Here is a 15,596-nt window from a genome sequence, read left to right on the forward strand (position 1 = left end):
TTTCCTGCGATTTGTGTTAGCATTTATGTAAATAATTAAATAAAACTGTTAAATACTGTTTATTTTATGGGTTATTTGCAACCCATCACATGTCTGTTGCGGACATTAAAACACGCCCATGCCCTCGCCGGGACTCGAACCCGAGACCTCTGGATCAAAGTGGGTTGAGTCTACCACCCAACATGCTCGGCCACCGAGGTCGGCATAAAACTGTTAGGTTGGTCTCTTAATGTAAATACATACTTTTCAATAAAAATGTTAATTGTTATTTAAAAAACAAATGAGCAGACACAATAGACATAAAGATACTTTGAAACATTTTCTAAACGTTTTTCATGTTACATTTCATTTGCATGAGGAATATAATAGCTGCTTAAAAACTGCTATACGAAGACGTATTTTTTATTTTTTAGAAAAGAGAGGGAGTGAGTCATCATTCATTTATTTCAGTGATCAGAGCCCCCCCAATAATTTTGACAAGTCGGCGCCCCTGGTTCCGTGAATCTGCCGATCTTATTCCCTCCCATTCCTGTTGAATGAACATATGAAAAGAGAACGTAGACTGTTGCGCGCTGCAGCCTTCAACTGTTTTCTTCCAAAGTTTCCGTCAGATGGCAGCTCGGTAACAAATATGTCTGCGCCTGTATGTGTGTTGTGTTTTGTTGTTTCAGTTGGAGAACATTTCAATTTTTAACGTAGGGTTATACTTATTTCAAGTAATTTAAGCATTTACTGAACACTGAACTTATTATACACAATGCATGCAACTGTCAACTATCACAGTTGAGTAATTACAGAGGTGTTCACCTCGTATTTTTAGTTTCGAAACTGGGACACATTTGTTTACGTGTTTTGATTTTTTCCTGTGGTTTTTATTTTGATCTTTTATCATGTAATTCAAGTGTAGAGTTTCGTTCCACACAGAAGTTTGCGTAAGAGAAAAATGGAAGATCTTAATGCATGCCATGTAACTGGAACTGACAAATGTTGTGCTTCGTGTGAAGTGGAATCTATGAATGGGCGTATGGTGTATGACTTGCCAGAAACTTCTGAGAATGGTGACATGGCATTGAAATCATTTCGACCACACGGAACATTAGCGAGAACTTTATACAATAAATACTTGGCTGACGATAGGCTGCAGAGATATGACAAGAGAAAGGTGAGTGCATAGAGTTCGTACGTACTTTGATCGAGTGCAAATTGTAATCAAATTTGTGTGTTTTCTTATGTGATAACATTATATATGTGCTAAGTCTCTTGTGTGTTGCTGGAAAAATTGAAGTAGTTGAAATCCTCCACATAATGAATGGCTGTATCATTTTATGATGAGGCTCAACTTCCATTTGTTGTATGATGTGGTCCATGTTTTACCTTGAGCTTTTAACAATGCCCTTAGATCTAATGGCTCAACTTCGGTTTGTTTGATGCTTATGTCGTCATTGTACATACCTCTCATGATTCATCTAAATCATATGAATTTAGAACATACATACATGCACATGTTATGGACTTATAATGAATACTTTATGCATCTTTCTTGCTGAATGATTTTTCAGTCCAGTTCAAGCTTTATCTTTGTCGCTCAAGGTAGTGTGTCTATAGAGAAGGAGAAAATTATTCCTGGTAGGGAAGGGGGTTGAGAGATGTATAATTGCAGTTGCATTTGTAACTGTCCACTTTTATAACAATAAAGTTACATATGATTTTAATTAGATTTGAGTGTATGTGACTCATCTTGAACTTCTAAAAAAAAATTCAAAGAAACTTAAATTATGAAGGCAATGCATGAAGAGTTTTTAGAATGCAGCAAGGAGCATTGGAATAATCCAAAATGTTGCATTTTCTCACAATAAATTTGATTTTTAAAATAAATTTTGCATTAATTCAGTAACATAAATCACAGAACAATTCATTTTTAGTGAACCATTATCTTTTACTGTTAAACTCTCAACCAGTGCAGAAGAAATAAATCGTGATGCAATATTTATGTAATGGAAACAATCCACACATTAATTATGACATGTATCCCATCATTATCACCAGTCATCAGTGTCTATAAGGGAAGATTGTGTAATAACACTTTTCTAAGAAAATACAGAAGGAATGCACTTGTAGGCCTACATTCATTGTGATTTCATCATGCTATGCACACATTTTTTTACAGTTCGATTTGTTTTTATGTTTGTTAATACATACTTCAGAGTTTTAGCAACTTACTGCATGTTTGCTTGAGAATGTTTTTTCACTTCTATATACTCCTATATAAAACTTTTCTTGCCACCAGCCATTCGTTTACTGTCATCTTAGGCAGAGGTTTATCCAAAATTTTCCATTTGAGGGGTTTATGGGTAAATTTTGAGCCAAAGTAACCATAAATTTGGTCTTTGTGAAATATTTTAGGGGGTGTTGGTGTGTGGATAAGTCACTGGTCTTAGGTATGGATTGCTGCTGCCAGCAGTAGTTTGTAATTGCCAAAACGTTCCTAAATACTTTGCTTTCATAGTTAGGTTAGGCAGGTCAGGTTAATGGCTTTTAGCATTAAAATAACATCCCTAAATCATTTCGTGGTTAGGTTAGGAGGGTCTCAAGCATGACAGCCCTTCGAACCTCGTATGGAGAACCATCAGGGAGTAGTATGTGGAATGCCGTGTCAATGGAAACCGAGATGTTCGATATGTGTATATGTAAGGTACATTTTACACATTCTTTTTGCCGATGAATAGGACGTTTTGAAAGTACAAACAGTACTAATTACTTTCAGGATGCTTCAATTTTGCTTTTACAATCATTTCCACTCTTCTTTGATACTTCGACTTTCTCCTATGAAACTTTGAAACAATCATTAAACATTCGGAACCGTTACCCATTTACATTGTAGACACTGATAAGGGAGAAACAATTGTTGTTCCTACCAAAATCATTGAAAAACTTGGTAAAATATGAGGTTGGGGAGGTAATTTGTATACCTATCATAGCCTCAATATGATATTTGAAAGTTTTCAAGTGGAGGGATTTCAGTAACTTCTCTTGAAGTATCTGAATTACCTTTATAATATTTTTTTTGCCAATACGCTGAAATATGTCATGAAAATTTGTCCCAAATTATTGTGATTCTCAATGTGAACTTAAAACTACCGGTTACATACAGAATTTTTTAACAGTAGTTTCTATATATCAGGACTGGCTGTTTTTTTTTCTTTATTACTTGGTAGCTGTACCGTTATGTATGCACTAAATGTATCATCCTTGGAAATCCTATTTATATACATAAAATAAGTGCAGTACATTGGAAATAATAGTTTCTAATTAGTAACTCATAGTAATTTATTTTTGGATGGCAAGAACCTTTGGTGAGTGTGGTCACATCATGTATCATCTCCTTAAGTAGTAAAACATTTGTCTCACACAACTATGGTCATCTGGGCTTAAAAGTTATATTTTTACAATGTATAACGTTATAATATTTTGTAAAGCATATCTTCAAAATGTTATTTTGGAAGTGTTTCTAAATGTGTAATGCAATATCAACGGTACCTTTACCCCAGCCAAAAAGTGAAAAATGTTGCATGGTTTATGAAGAATATGTGTTTGAGTGCATTTTTTTTATTTTTACCTTGCAAAGATGTGTTAGGGTAATTAAAGTAGCTTACTTCTATTTACTTAGCCTAAAGCCGCAGTGCATGAATGTTTCTCGTAAGTGAATATAGCATCCAACATCACAATAAAAAACGATACCAGATTGAATGTTTCCTACCACTTCATAAACACAAATGATTAATGGCAAGTGAATAAATTTACAATAAATATTATTTTACATTAAGATGCACTGTAAATCAATCACGAAGATCTTAAAGCTTATGAAACGAAACTAGAAGTGAAACTATTTTTAGGAGTGTTAGGTTTGGTGACGTTATCATTTGCACTTTTTTTCACTATTTGAGTGCAGGGTGTCTACCAGTCTGGAAAACCTCAAAATCCTGGAAAAGTGAGGGAAATTTCTTGTTTTTCTGGAAAATCTGATTTTTTAAAGTAGTGCACTAAAAATAGGTTTTTGAACAAAGAAAGAAAGAATTTTTTAATTTGTTGTTGACAAATTATAATGTAGGAAATAGGTCATGTTTTGAACTATGTTCAACTACTTACAATAAGTGGCTACCACTTCCTCATTGGGGGAGGGGGGGGGGTTGGTAGATAATTATTAAGAGTAATATATATATTACTCAATTGTTCCATTGTTATGTGCTATTTATGCAATAATTGTTGTGATTTTTTATATAAAATAATTCTTTGTCCATCATTAGTCAATTCTTGCTTCCCTCTCCCTACCTAATAGCCATTTACTGTTGAGTTTCCCTTCTCATTGAGAAGTCAGTATTCCAAAATTTGGTTAAGTGGGATTCTAAATGTGTGTTTAGCTAATAGCTAAACTATTGTGATCTTCTTCCAAACATGTTCATGTTATTAATTGCCTTAATGATTTGATCTGAAAATGTTTGCTTCTTGGTCTGGAAAAGTCAGGAAATTTAGTTTTTGCAAAATGGTAGACACCCTGGAGTGTCCATGCACCTGGTGTTTATGGATAGAAAACTGTGAAAGTACTCTTATGAGTAGGGAACGGAACTTTAGGTAAATAAATGTTTTTTTCTGCGATAAGATAGAGACCCTCGTTTTGGCCAAAATTCTCATCATAGCCTTATATGTCAACACAGCAAATTTTATTTTACATAAAAACACATATTTTCCAGTTTTCCGTATGTAAATACATATTTTGCGAATTTTCATTTTAAATACATAAAATCGCTCATTTACTTCAGCTACCTCCAAATCCTCGAAGGAGAAATGTTTATTCTCCGCACCTCTTTCATATCGAGAGTGTTTGGTTTGTTCTTTCTTTGAACACTCTCGCTGGCAGACTTCTGGCGTCTCCGCCTACGATCCTATTGGGGCAAAATATTACCCCCACTGGATCTAACCCTCAAGTGCTAATGTCTAAATGTACAGAAAATTTTGAGGAAAACCAAGGTTTTCAAACGTTGTGCCAAATTGCACGTGTTTTGGAAGCTGAAGTAGAGGAAGAGGGAGCTTTGGAAAACTTCAGCGTTAGTGGCATTTCGTGCTTCAAATATGCAAGAATTGTTTCTTGTGATCTAGAACGACCTCTCTCGTAATATAAGATGCTTTTTAGAGATAATCGTCACAGATTTGCAATGGAGAATTTGGAAAAACTATGGTGATCCACTGCAACTCTTCCAAGAAATAGCTCACTAAGAGGTAAGCATTTAGAAACTTATTTCAGGTGTTTAAAATGCATGTAATACTTTGTTTTTGTAACCAAATGTTTTTTATTTTTGTCACATATTTTCCTGTTTTTATCACATATTTTCAACATTTATGACACATAAAAAATAAATATTTCTGAGTTTTTTAGCACATAAAGTTCCGTTCCCTACTTATGAGATAGGAGTTGGGTTTTTCTTTGGGGGGGGCATACTTTGAGATTAAATATTTCTTGTTATTTGTGGTTTCCATGATCTGAAACTGAAGTTTGTTTAGTGTACTCTTAAATAAAACAAACTTACAACACATTGTAGATGCCAAGCACCAGAGCCTAAGTGTGGTTTTATGCAGTTGTCTGTGTAAATTGGTATTATTTTCAATACTTATTGCATACCGATATATTTTTCCTTATTTCATTTTACATTTAGCCTTTCTGCATTAATCATGTTGATGAGGAAGAATGATGAATACATGAAACTTATTAAAGTACAATCACAAAGGAATGCCTATGCATGCACGGATAGGGTCTTAAACCTTAGCTGGGCAAAGGCACAACAGTAGTCATCTACATAGTACATATTACCAACACAAGATTATGTATTATTATGATACTTGACTACTTAAACATTGTTCACTCAGGAAGTGAGTAATAAATTTAACAATATGTTGGTATTACTTTTCAAAGTGATCTTGTTAGGGGACGGAGCATGTAATGGAATGGGGTGTTTGTCCCGTGAATTTATCAACATAAACATCAGTTTGCAAAAGGTTTACATGCTGAAGTGCACGTGCATGATTGAAGAAGCACAGATTTACTGGAATTTAAGTAATGTGTACGTACGATATTCTGTGTTCATGTCACAAAGGGCCTCCGAACATGATTAGAGTGTTCCCATATCCTCAATTATAATCCTACATCATAAAATACCGGCCACATGGTGGAGTGGTTAGCACATTGCGCTACGATGCCAGGGGTCCCTGGTTCAAATCCTGGCCAGGGCATGGATGTTTGTGACTGTCCATTCATCAATTTCTTCATGATGAGCAACATCCCCATCTTCACAATTATCTAAAAGTGGTACAAGCAAAGTAAAATAAAGCAAATCAATCAATTATTATGAAGGTTGATTGATTGGCTTTTTGTGCCACTTTTGGCTAATTGTGAAGAAGGGGATGAGTAATGACATGATGAAATTAATGAATGGACACTCAAAAACATCCATGCTCTGGCCAGGATTCAAATCCGGGACCCCTGGCATCGTAGCACGATGTGCTAACCCTTCTGCCATGGGGACGGGCAACCTTCATCATAAAATAAACAAGCAGTAGTTCAATCATTTTGTAGCTAAATCTGTTTGGTTACTGTTAGTCCATATTGAAAAATATTGAGCAAACAAGTTTAATCAATAACTAGGAAATTGAATACTCTTTTTTTGGTTTTACACTGAATGTTTCTTGGATATGTGTATCGTACTGTATGAATAACATTACCGGAAATTTTGAAAGGAAATATGACTGTTTTTTGTACTCACTCTTTTACAACTTTTTGACAAATCTAATGTTATTTTACTTTAAAACTGATTGGACCAATGGAGCTACATAACTTTTATCAGCCCCCTCCCATTCAACCAGGCATCCCATTGTACTGATAGATTATTTGTCTCCTTCATAAAACCATGTTTCACTGTGTGAAAAAATCTGGTATGATCATGGTGGAGTTGACTGCATTTCAAACTGCAGAAGTTGTTTTCTACAGTTTTGAGTAAAAAACTGCATCACATATATTGTTAAGCTTCAACAGCTAGCTCTAGTGGCTCTAACACATTGTCTGGCCTCTCTCCATTTATCGAAGTTTTATTTCTCATAATTACACTAAATTCGGCCTCCCCAATGGTGTAGTGGTAATGCTGTTGCATTGTAATCAATGGATCCTATTTTCCAAACTAATGGAGCTACATTTTGCAGTAGGACCCTGCTTTGAACTGTAGGTCCATCTCAGTTTGTCAATCTGAGTTTAAAGTGGACTTTGAACAACATTTCCGATTGCACGGAATTAAAGGTCTTATTTATAGACCCCATAATAGTGTAGTGGATAATGCTACCTAGACCGAAGTTATCTTTTGTTACATATTTGGAACTCTCAGGTGCACTTAGGCTGGGTCAACAATGGACACTGACGTTTGTTGGTTTAGAGTCACTATCAAAAGACTTACTTGATAGCTATAAACCAATACCGAGCCTCCCTGGTGGCTAAGTGGTAGTGTCTTCACCTTTCAAACAAGGGTTCCCAGGTTCGATACCTGGTGGAAGCACATAGTGGTTCAGATCCCACTTTAAACTGTACATCCATTCCCGATTAGCCTTACTGTGCATAAAGTGGACTTAGAAAACACGAACCCAATCAATCAATAGATAAACCAACGGTACTTTCGAGTTGTATGCCTAGGTTTTTTTTTAGGGGAAGGGAGGATATGTCTTATTTTTCAGTAGTCTCCCCTATATATTGCCATATTTTACAGCATTTAAAGTTATTCCTTTTAGAGATACTGAGCTAAAGACAGCATTACAGTATAACATCTCCCTTCCCCTTGGGCATGACACTGGTGCTTTCACCACAGTGCACTTTACATCCAAAATTTAACTTTTGATGGACAAAAACTCATCTTTGACATCATGTGATGTCTGTTAGTCACACTTTTCAATTTTCCATGGATAAGTAAAAGTAAGCATATTTCAGATTACATCAGAAATGTTACTAACCACTAAATTATGGATTAAATAATCACTCATCCTCATTGTCATGATTATTACTTTTATTATTATGTATTAGAGAAGCAATGTAGGTACAATATTTTGGAAATTACATCAAAGAGAACAAAAGTTTTCTGACACACAAAATAATTATTGTGATATCTAAGAACTAAAGTATGGAGTAGACACATATTTCTGTTCCTATAATACTGATGCCCATGATGACATGGTGATTGGCACTGTGGGTTTGTTCTTGTGTGATTTTCAATTCATGTCCAGGGCAAAATACAGTAGTTTAAGCTGTAGGTGTCATCCTGATTAGCCTCTGTCCATAAAGTAAACTGGCTTTTGTTATACATATTCTTACTATTTGTCCTGACAAATTGTGTTCTGTAGTGTAAAAGTGGTAAACGTCACTATAATTATTAGGGCAGAGATTTTTAAGTACTAATATATTAAAAATACATAGTTGGTATGCTGTCATGTTTGGTTTTATCTTTACTGGCATGGGGTCCCACTTAGCCAAATGATTAGCACTTCATCTTTGTTTCAAGGGGTCCCATTCAGGGCATCGGGAGGGGGGTCAAATGGGTCGATGGACTCCCTCCCCTGCCTAGAAATTGACATCGTTCATTTAAAGATACAAGAAAGCCGAAAGTTTGTTACTCTTATTGTTAAGAACAGAAACAAAGTTCATTTAGTTAGTATTCGAACAGAATAATCAAAGTGTAAATACAATGGATCGAAAATATTGAGTGAAAAATACAGGAACAAGGTTATATTCTACTATTTCATCCAAAAAACAAATGATTCCACAGTTTTCAAAATTCTAATAATTACAGTTGTAGGTGAGAGGCCACGCAACAAACTTTCTTTAAAAAAATCCCCTAAAATTTAAAGCCTTTCCTTGAACGAGAGGCCCAAGAGTTAAGTTAATATCGAAATGCATTTCAGATACTAACTGTATAAAATGCAAAAGAAATAATAGAAAATAGTTGTGCTGATATTCACTTGTTTGGTGGATCGAGTCTCCCCATTTATATAATAATTATTTTTATTATTATTTCAAATAAAATTATTTTTTTGTTAGTTTATAATATTTATTGTATAACAACATTTATAAGCGTGGTAATAATACTTACTGTGTTTCTACTATTCAACTTTTATCATTTGCCCCCCCTTCCCCCCCCGCAACAATTTCTGGTGACGACTATGGTCCCAGGTATTGATTTAGCCCCACAATTTTTTTTAGGAAGCCCCATTTATGGTCATTTTGGCTCTTAAATTTACACTTACATCCCCCTAAATACAAACTTACACCTCCCCTCAGATGGATATACCCCCCTCTGAGATTTGATTACCGCTGGGAGCCTTCAAAATTTCAGGGTTGCTCAGTGTCATGAGGACGATTGAGGAGACACTTGGAAGGAATAAGGAGCAAGCCAGAAAACAGTGGTGATGATGCTTGATTCACTGACCATGCAGCACCCATTGAAAAAGACAATTGACAGACACTGATGCCATTTGTACCATGGGGTTTAGTTTTATCTTTCCATACTCATGTTTTTTCTTCATCCTTTCAACTTGTGAAATGTTTTTATAGCGCAAGTATTTTTTTTGTAAGTTTTTACACTTCTTGTCTTTTTTTATATATTTTTTACTTAACAATTTTTTTGCCACTATGATCTATTACAATGATGAGGATTAATATTAATGACGGACTCATATCTAAGACACTTGTAAAAGAATATCTGAAATACTTGTAAAAGAACATTCATCGGCCACTCCTCAGCATGCTTAGCTACCTAAGTAGCAAGTTTCAACAGTGTTTGGTTCATTCTGTGCACCCACCTCACATCATACTCTGGCACTTTGTTTCTTTACACATTGTATTAGCAGAATATAAATTCACCCTACATGATTGAATTGTGATAAAGCCATAGTTTCTATATTTTCCTGCATTCTTGTATTTCATTCGCATTAAAGAAGATGAAACAGCTTAGTGCAGAGTGGAAAATAAATACATCAATATACACTTTATACGTAATTAAATTCGTTGACCGTATGGAGTATAACATGTTAACTGAAACAATCTTTGCACAAATTGCCACAATAATCAGAAAATTTGGAAAGACTTAGCTGTGTAGTTTATTACACATGTGTCATAATCGGTGTACATGGATAAGTTCTGGCCATACCAATGTATGTGTCATTCCGAATGCCACTTCAGGTCAGTCTGTCATATAAGGTGAATTGAGACATTGTAACAAATTGAGTCGCAAGTGTGCATTGCTGCCTGATATCTTGTTCCAAGGATGTATTTTGAGAAAAATGATGAACATTTTACATGTTTTTTGTGGCTCAATGCATGAGTATATTTACAAGCCAATATTAAGACATGTATTTACATTAAAATGGATATATAATATGTAAATTTTTTTATGTGAAACAAAATTTGATTCATAGACAGTAGTTATCGTGATAGGAATTTGTAAATGTTTTACAAATATGTAACATATATCATTTAGAGCTCACATCAACATACAGATTTTTTTTTACTTAAAAAATTAGTCCTAATGGTCACATTAAAGGAGAATGTTTGTTGTTTACTGAGTCCTATCTGACTTACGATCTCAGCCATGGAAGTTCTGAGTTTGTGTCCTAGTCAGGGTGTACATGTCTTGTTTTTTCACTTTGGTGGCTGAGCTAGTTGAGCTTTAAACTGATTTCATCACCCGGACCCCAGGTTCGAGTCCTAGCATGGGGATGGTTGTTCCTTTCTGACTGTCTCATCATCACAGTTATCAAATGTTGCAATGGACCATATTAGTGTGATGTTTCATTGAGTTCAAACAAACCAGGGCCTCCCCGATGGCTCAGTGGTAGCGTCGTCGTCATGTAATCAAGGGTCCCAGGTTTGATACCTGGTGGAGGCACATAGTGGTTCGGGTCCCATTTTAAACTGTAGGTCCAGACCCAATTAGCCTTACTGTGCATAAAGTGGACTTCAAACCCCCAACTCAATGAAGTTCAAACAAACCCATCACATGCTTTTTCCTTGTGTGGTAGCATTGAATTTTCCATCACAAGGGGCAACTTGAAAAATCCCAACTGCAGTTATGAAACAAAATTGTGATTTGTATCGTATGGCAATGAAAAAATGAGATTTCGGGGGATGCATCAATATATTACTTATACCTTACAGAGGATAAGGTAAAGAATAGTAGAAATAAGAAATCATATAAAGCGGATCGGATCTTCGAACCACAGCTACTAGTGTGTGTTACTGCGATCATGTGATGCATCAACCTTCACGACAACAGCATAGCAGATGAGCTTCGGAACTGGTATATGTATATATATAAATTTTATTTTAAAATCTATAAATTCCTTACTCCAGTTATTCTTTGATGTTTTGTTTCAAGGAATACAATTGTGTTGGGTTACCTTCAGATCTTCTTTGAAGTATTTTATGTAATTCAAATTTTGAAGTTGGTTGGTAACATTTAACCATATATAATGTGTTTGTCCTATTTATGGTGAAAGAAAATAAAATAAAAAATTTGAATATACGTATTTCCTTTAGTTCAAATTTAAGGTGATGTACAAATAACAACAAATCAATTTTTTAGCGTTACGTAAATAATAGCGACTTTGGTTGTTTAGTCAGTTTATTAAACATCAAAAGTATATTTGCTTGTTGTCAATTACTGTTTCATATGGGATAAGTTTAAAAGGAAATAAATTTAAACGTTGCTAATCTTCAATTCTACTGAGAAAGATATACATGAATTGCATTCAAGGCACTGAATAGATAAAGAAGTTTAGCTACTTCAGTTATAATTTTTGTTATTAAATGTGTGGCTACATGAACAATATGAAATGTTTAAACACTCTTTATCAATATTCATGTACTACTTGTTTGTGTATTTTTTTTTAAATTTCTAATATGTAAAAGGCAACAAGCAATTAACAATAGCAGATGACAATTTTTCCTTTTGATCTGCATACGGTTTCCCGCTGACGTTCTTTGAGAGGAGCTTATGCTTTTTTAAACTGTTTCGAAATTTATATTTATTTCTAGCCTTCAAGCATTACAAAAATTTATCCCAGTCCCTGTAATTTTTCATTAAGTCTTAACTGAGGTTGTCATATTTTCTGAATAAACATTTAAAAAAAAAGGATCGCAAAAATACTTAAATAATCATTTCTCCATGTATGTTTTATTTTAAAGATTTTAGTGTGATTCATGTATGTTTCAAGATATGGTTTGTGTAAAAATTTATTGCCATTCTTCCTGTTACAATACCTGAAAATGAGGGGGGATGATGTCTTCTTGTCAGCCAGTCTGCTTCCTTCCTAGTATAGCTGAAAAAATTTAAAATAACCAATTAAACATTTTAACATATTTAGTAATACACAGTATATTTATTAAAAACACTAAGTTACTGACCAAGGCAGTTTATTAAGATATAAAAACACTTAACATGTAACGTTTCAACCCTGTATCAGGGTCTTCCTCAGACGAAGAACTAAACTAAAATGAAGAAATACACAAAGATATATACAAACATATTACAAGTATACATACATTGCATTCTTCTGAGGAAAGCAAGAGTATCGTATGGAACTAAAACATTTGAAAATTGAAAAGCAAATCACCTTGACTTTGTGCAATCAGAATAGAACTGCCTTTGGTAGAGACCTATTGAAAAATCTGCTGAGATTCCTACAACTTACAACCGTCACCTTGCACCATGTTTTGCCTCTTCATTTTTACCATCTGGCGTGCTTGCTGAAAAACGGAATGTGAGTTATATAAGGTCAGTACCTGTTTTTTAGAGGAGAGGCAGATTCGAAAACGTGGAACAAAGATATCCGAAATGTTGTTGGAGTTGCTGTTTTAAGTCCACTTTATGCACAGTAAGGCTAATCGGGACTGGACCTACAGTTTAAAGTGGGATCCGAACCACTTGTGCCTCCACCGGGTATCGAACCCGGGACCCCTTGATTACAAGGCAAAGACGCTACCACTGCGCCATGGGGGAGGCCCAAAATGTTGTTGGACTATTACATGTGACCACCAACGTTATGCTAGTATTACAGCTAGACATACAGTGGGATCCACTAGTATTGCACGGCAAATTGTCCACGACTATTTTCATTAATTTTTCTCGTACATCCTATATGTTTTTAAATGATGGATTTTATGTATGCTGGTGCAGAAGTTGTCAACAGCTTGTTTTGAGATTTCTTTTAATTTTTGAAGCTCTTATTGGGTCAAAGAAAGCGCACGAACATGGTGATGGACAATTTGCACGGTAATACTCATGGATCCCACTGTACAATTATAGAGTTGCAATATAATGGTGCCAAGTAATAGCAACTTACCGTTATACACTCGTGACCCGACAATCAGCAACACGTTCGCTTACAGACAAAAGGCTCTCACATGGCGTACAGCTTGGTGCTCCACAAATTAACAACGTTTGAAATATATATATATATATATATATATATATATATATATATATATATATATATATATATATATATATATATATATATATATATTACCAGTACCTCTGAACGGTGCCGTGCTGTTAGCGAACGTGCTCATATCGAACACGTGCTCTTAGCGAACACAGTTACGGAAGGATTTGCAGGTGCGTGCTGTTAGCGAACACGCAAACTTGTCCTGTCTTTTTTGTCCTTGAAACTAGTCGGCATGCAAGTGTTGCCAGTGATAAGCTAACTTGTGTGGAGAAACACCTCATTGGCTGGTGCCTCTTGACCTGACCTGACTAGTGTCTTCCGTGTCGCACAACAGTTTTGCTACATTGTGTTCTGACGTCAGACGAGGAATGCCTACGAGGTTAGGTTAGGACTGTTAGTTTAGGTTCAATTAGCATAAATACAATGAAAAATTATTATTTAGGCTAAGAGAACTAAACATAGCTAGCATAACCTTACAACGTAGGCTTTTCGCCTAAAATTAAAAAGCTTTCTTACGTGAACACAAGGTTGCTCAAGTGTTGTGCGATAAGTGAGACCCCTTGCCTCACCCCTGATCATTCTTCAATCGACTGTGAAACCAGCAAGATGAGTGAAATAGAATTCATTAAAATGAAATACGGGGATTTGTGTTTGGTGTACGATGGTTACCAGTATCGAAAAGTAGGCGAGGCGAAAGGCTTGGTGACGTGGCTATGTTCGAAAGAGAAGAAAATGAAGTGTAAGGGGTCACTGAAGACAAAATACGAATTTCTACTAGCTAATTTCAAACACAAAATGTTTATAAGGTATCACTGGCGTGTTCACCACTTTCAAGGACAAACAAGACAGGGCAAGTTTGTGTGTTCGCTAACAGCACGCACCTGCAAATCCTTTCCTTCCGGTGTTCGCTAAGAGCGAAACTTTCTTCCACACACACAATACTACACGCATTTTACAATTCCAAATGGGAACTGATCGCACATAACCACATGAAACTATCTACAAAATATGGGAGCTGGAGACCGACAGCGGAACACCTAGCCTCTGAGGTCAAGCATACCCATGCAACCGAATTAATATAACTCAAATCAATGGTCTTAAACCACATGCTGATCTACTGTCGCTCTCTAGCTCCCTATGCACTGTTTGTAACAATAAAATTGTAACATGCAGGGCGCGTGAGCTCAAAACTATAGATTTCGGATCCCGAAATCCGGTGTATGTTAAACAATGCATACTACACACAGTACTTATATCATATTTTAAACATAATCCAGCGAAGGTTCATGTAAAAAATGAAAGGTATAGATGTATTAACATTGTACTGTATACTGATACCAATGTAATTATACTAAATTATATTTATATTATATATTATGTTATTAAATATTATTGTAATTGTCAATTTTTTATTTCCAGATTTATGTAAAATGCAATTTCAAATAAAGTAATGGAGCGTAACAATAACGGGGGAACCGTAAAACGAGCAACCGCCGTCCCAGTTTATTCACAGAGGCACTGGGACATGCGCATACCCTCGAATGTATGCGGGTGGAGGTTAGGATACATTCGGGGGTTCCCCCCTTGTTTACTAAGAGCACGTGTTCGCTACGAGCACGTTCGCTATGAGCACAGAATCCACTGAACAGACGTAATAATTCCATGTTTAGCCGTTAAGTTTAAAACTGTCATGCACTTTTTTTTACGGTGGTTGGAAGGCAATGGAAACTGGCCGGCGTAGATGGTTCTCCATTTATAGTGTAGGGGATATCGTACGCAGTGGCGTGCGCAACGGAGAAGGTGGTGCGGGTCATAACCCCTTCCCCTTTGTCCCAGTATTCCTAAAAAAAGAACGTCAAAGGTAGGAAAAATGGCAAAATGAAGGCTGACTACCAGAAAAACCATCCCTTTCGAAAATCCTGGGCACGCCACTGATCGTACGTCCCTACTTGTAAGACATGTTCGAAGACCTTTCCATTTTCTCATTGCAATTTACCTATAATTTGAACTCCATACTGCTGAATGGCTACTGTCAGTTGATGAAGGTGAACAAATCTGCATTCACGTAT

At 35.6% G+C, this 15,596-nt stretch overlaps 1 protein-coding gene across 1 annotated transcript in view; it reads left to right on the plus strand.

Moving 5' to 3' along the window:
* Positions 1–625: 625 nt before the first annotated feature.
* The window catches only part of LOC146004666 (protein-L-histidine N-pros-methyltransferase), a 298,307-nt gene continuing 283,336 nt past the window's right edge, over positions 626–15,596 (plus strand). Inside the window, exon 1 of the mRNA XM_083143578.1 lies at positions 626–1,162. Coding sequence (XP_082999704.1) covers positions 944–1,162 — 219 coding nt within the window. The 5' untranslated portion in view covers positions 626–943. The remainder of the gene's footprint in view (positions 1,163–15,596) is intronic.

The sequence above is a fragment of the Lepisma saccharinum genome, chromosome 22 (genome assembly GCF_977018435.1).
Source record: "Lepisma saccharinum chromosome 22, izLepSacc3.1, whole genome shotgun sequence".
NCBI classification, from domain to species: domain Eukaryota; kingdom Metazoa; phylum Arthropoda; class Insecta; order Zygentoma; family Lepismatidae; genus Lepisma; species Lepisma saccharinum.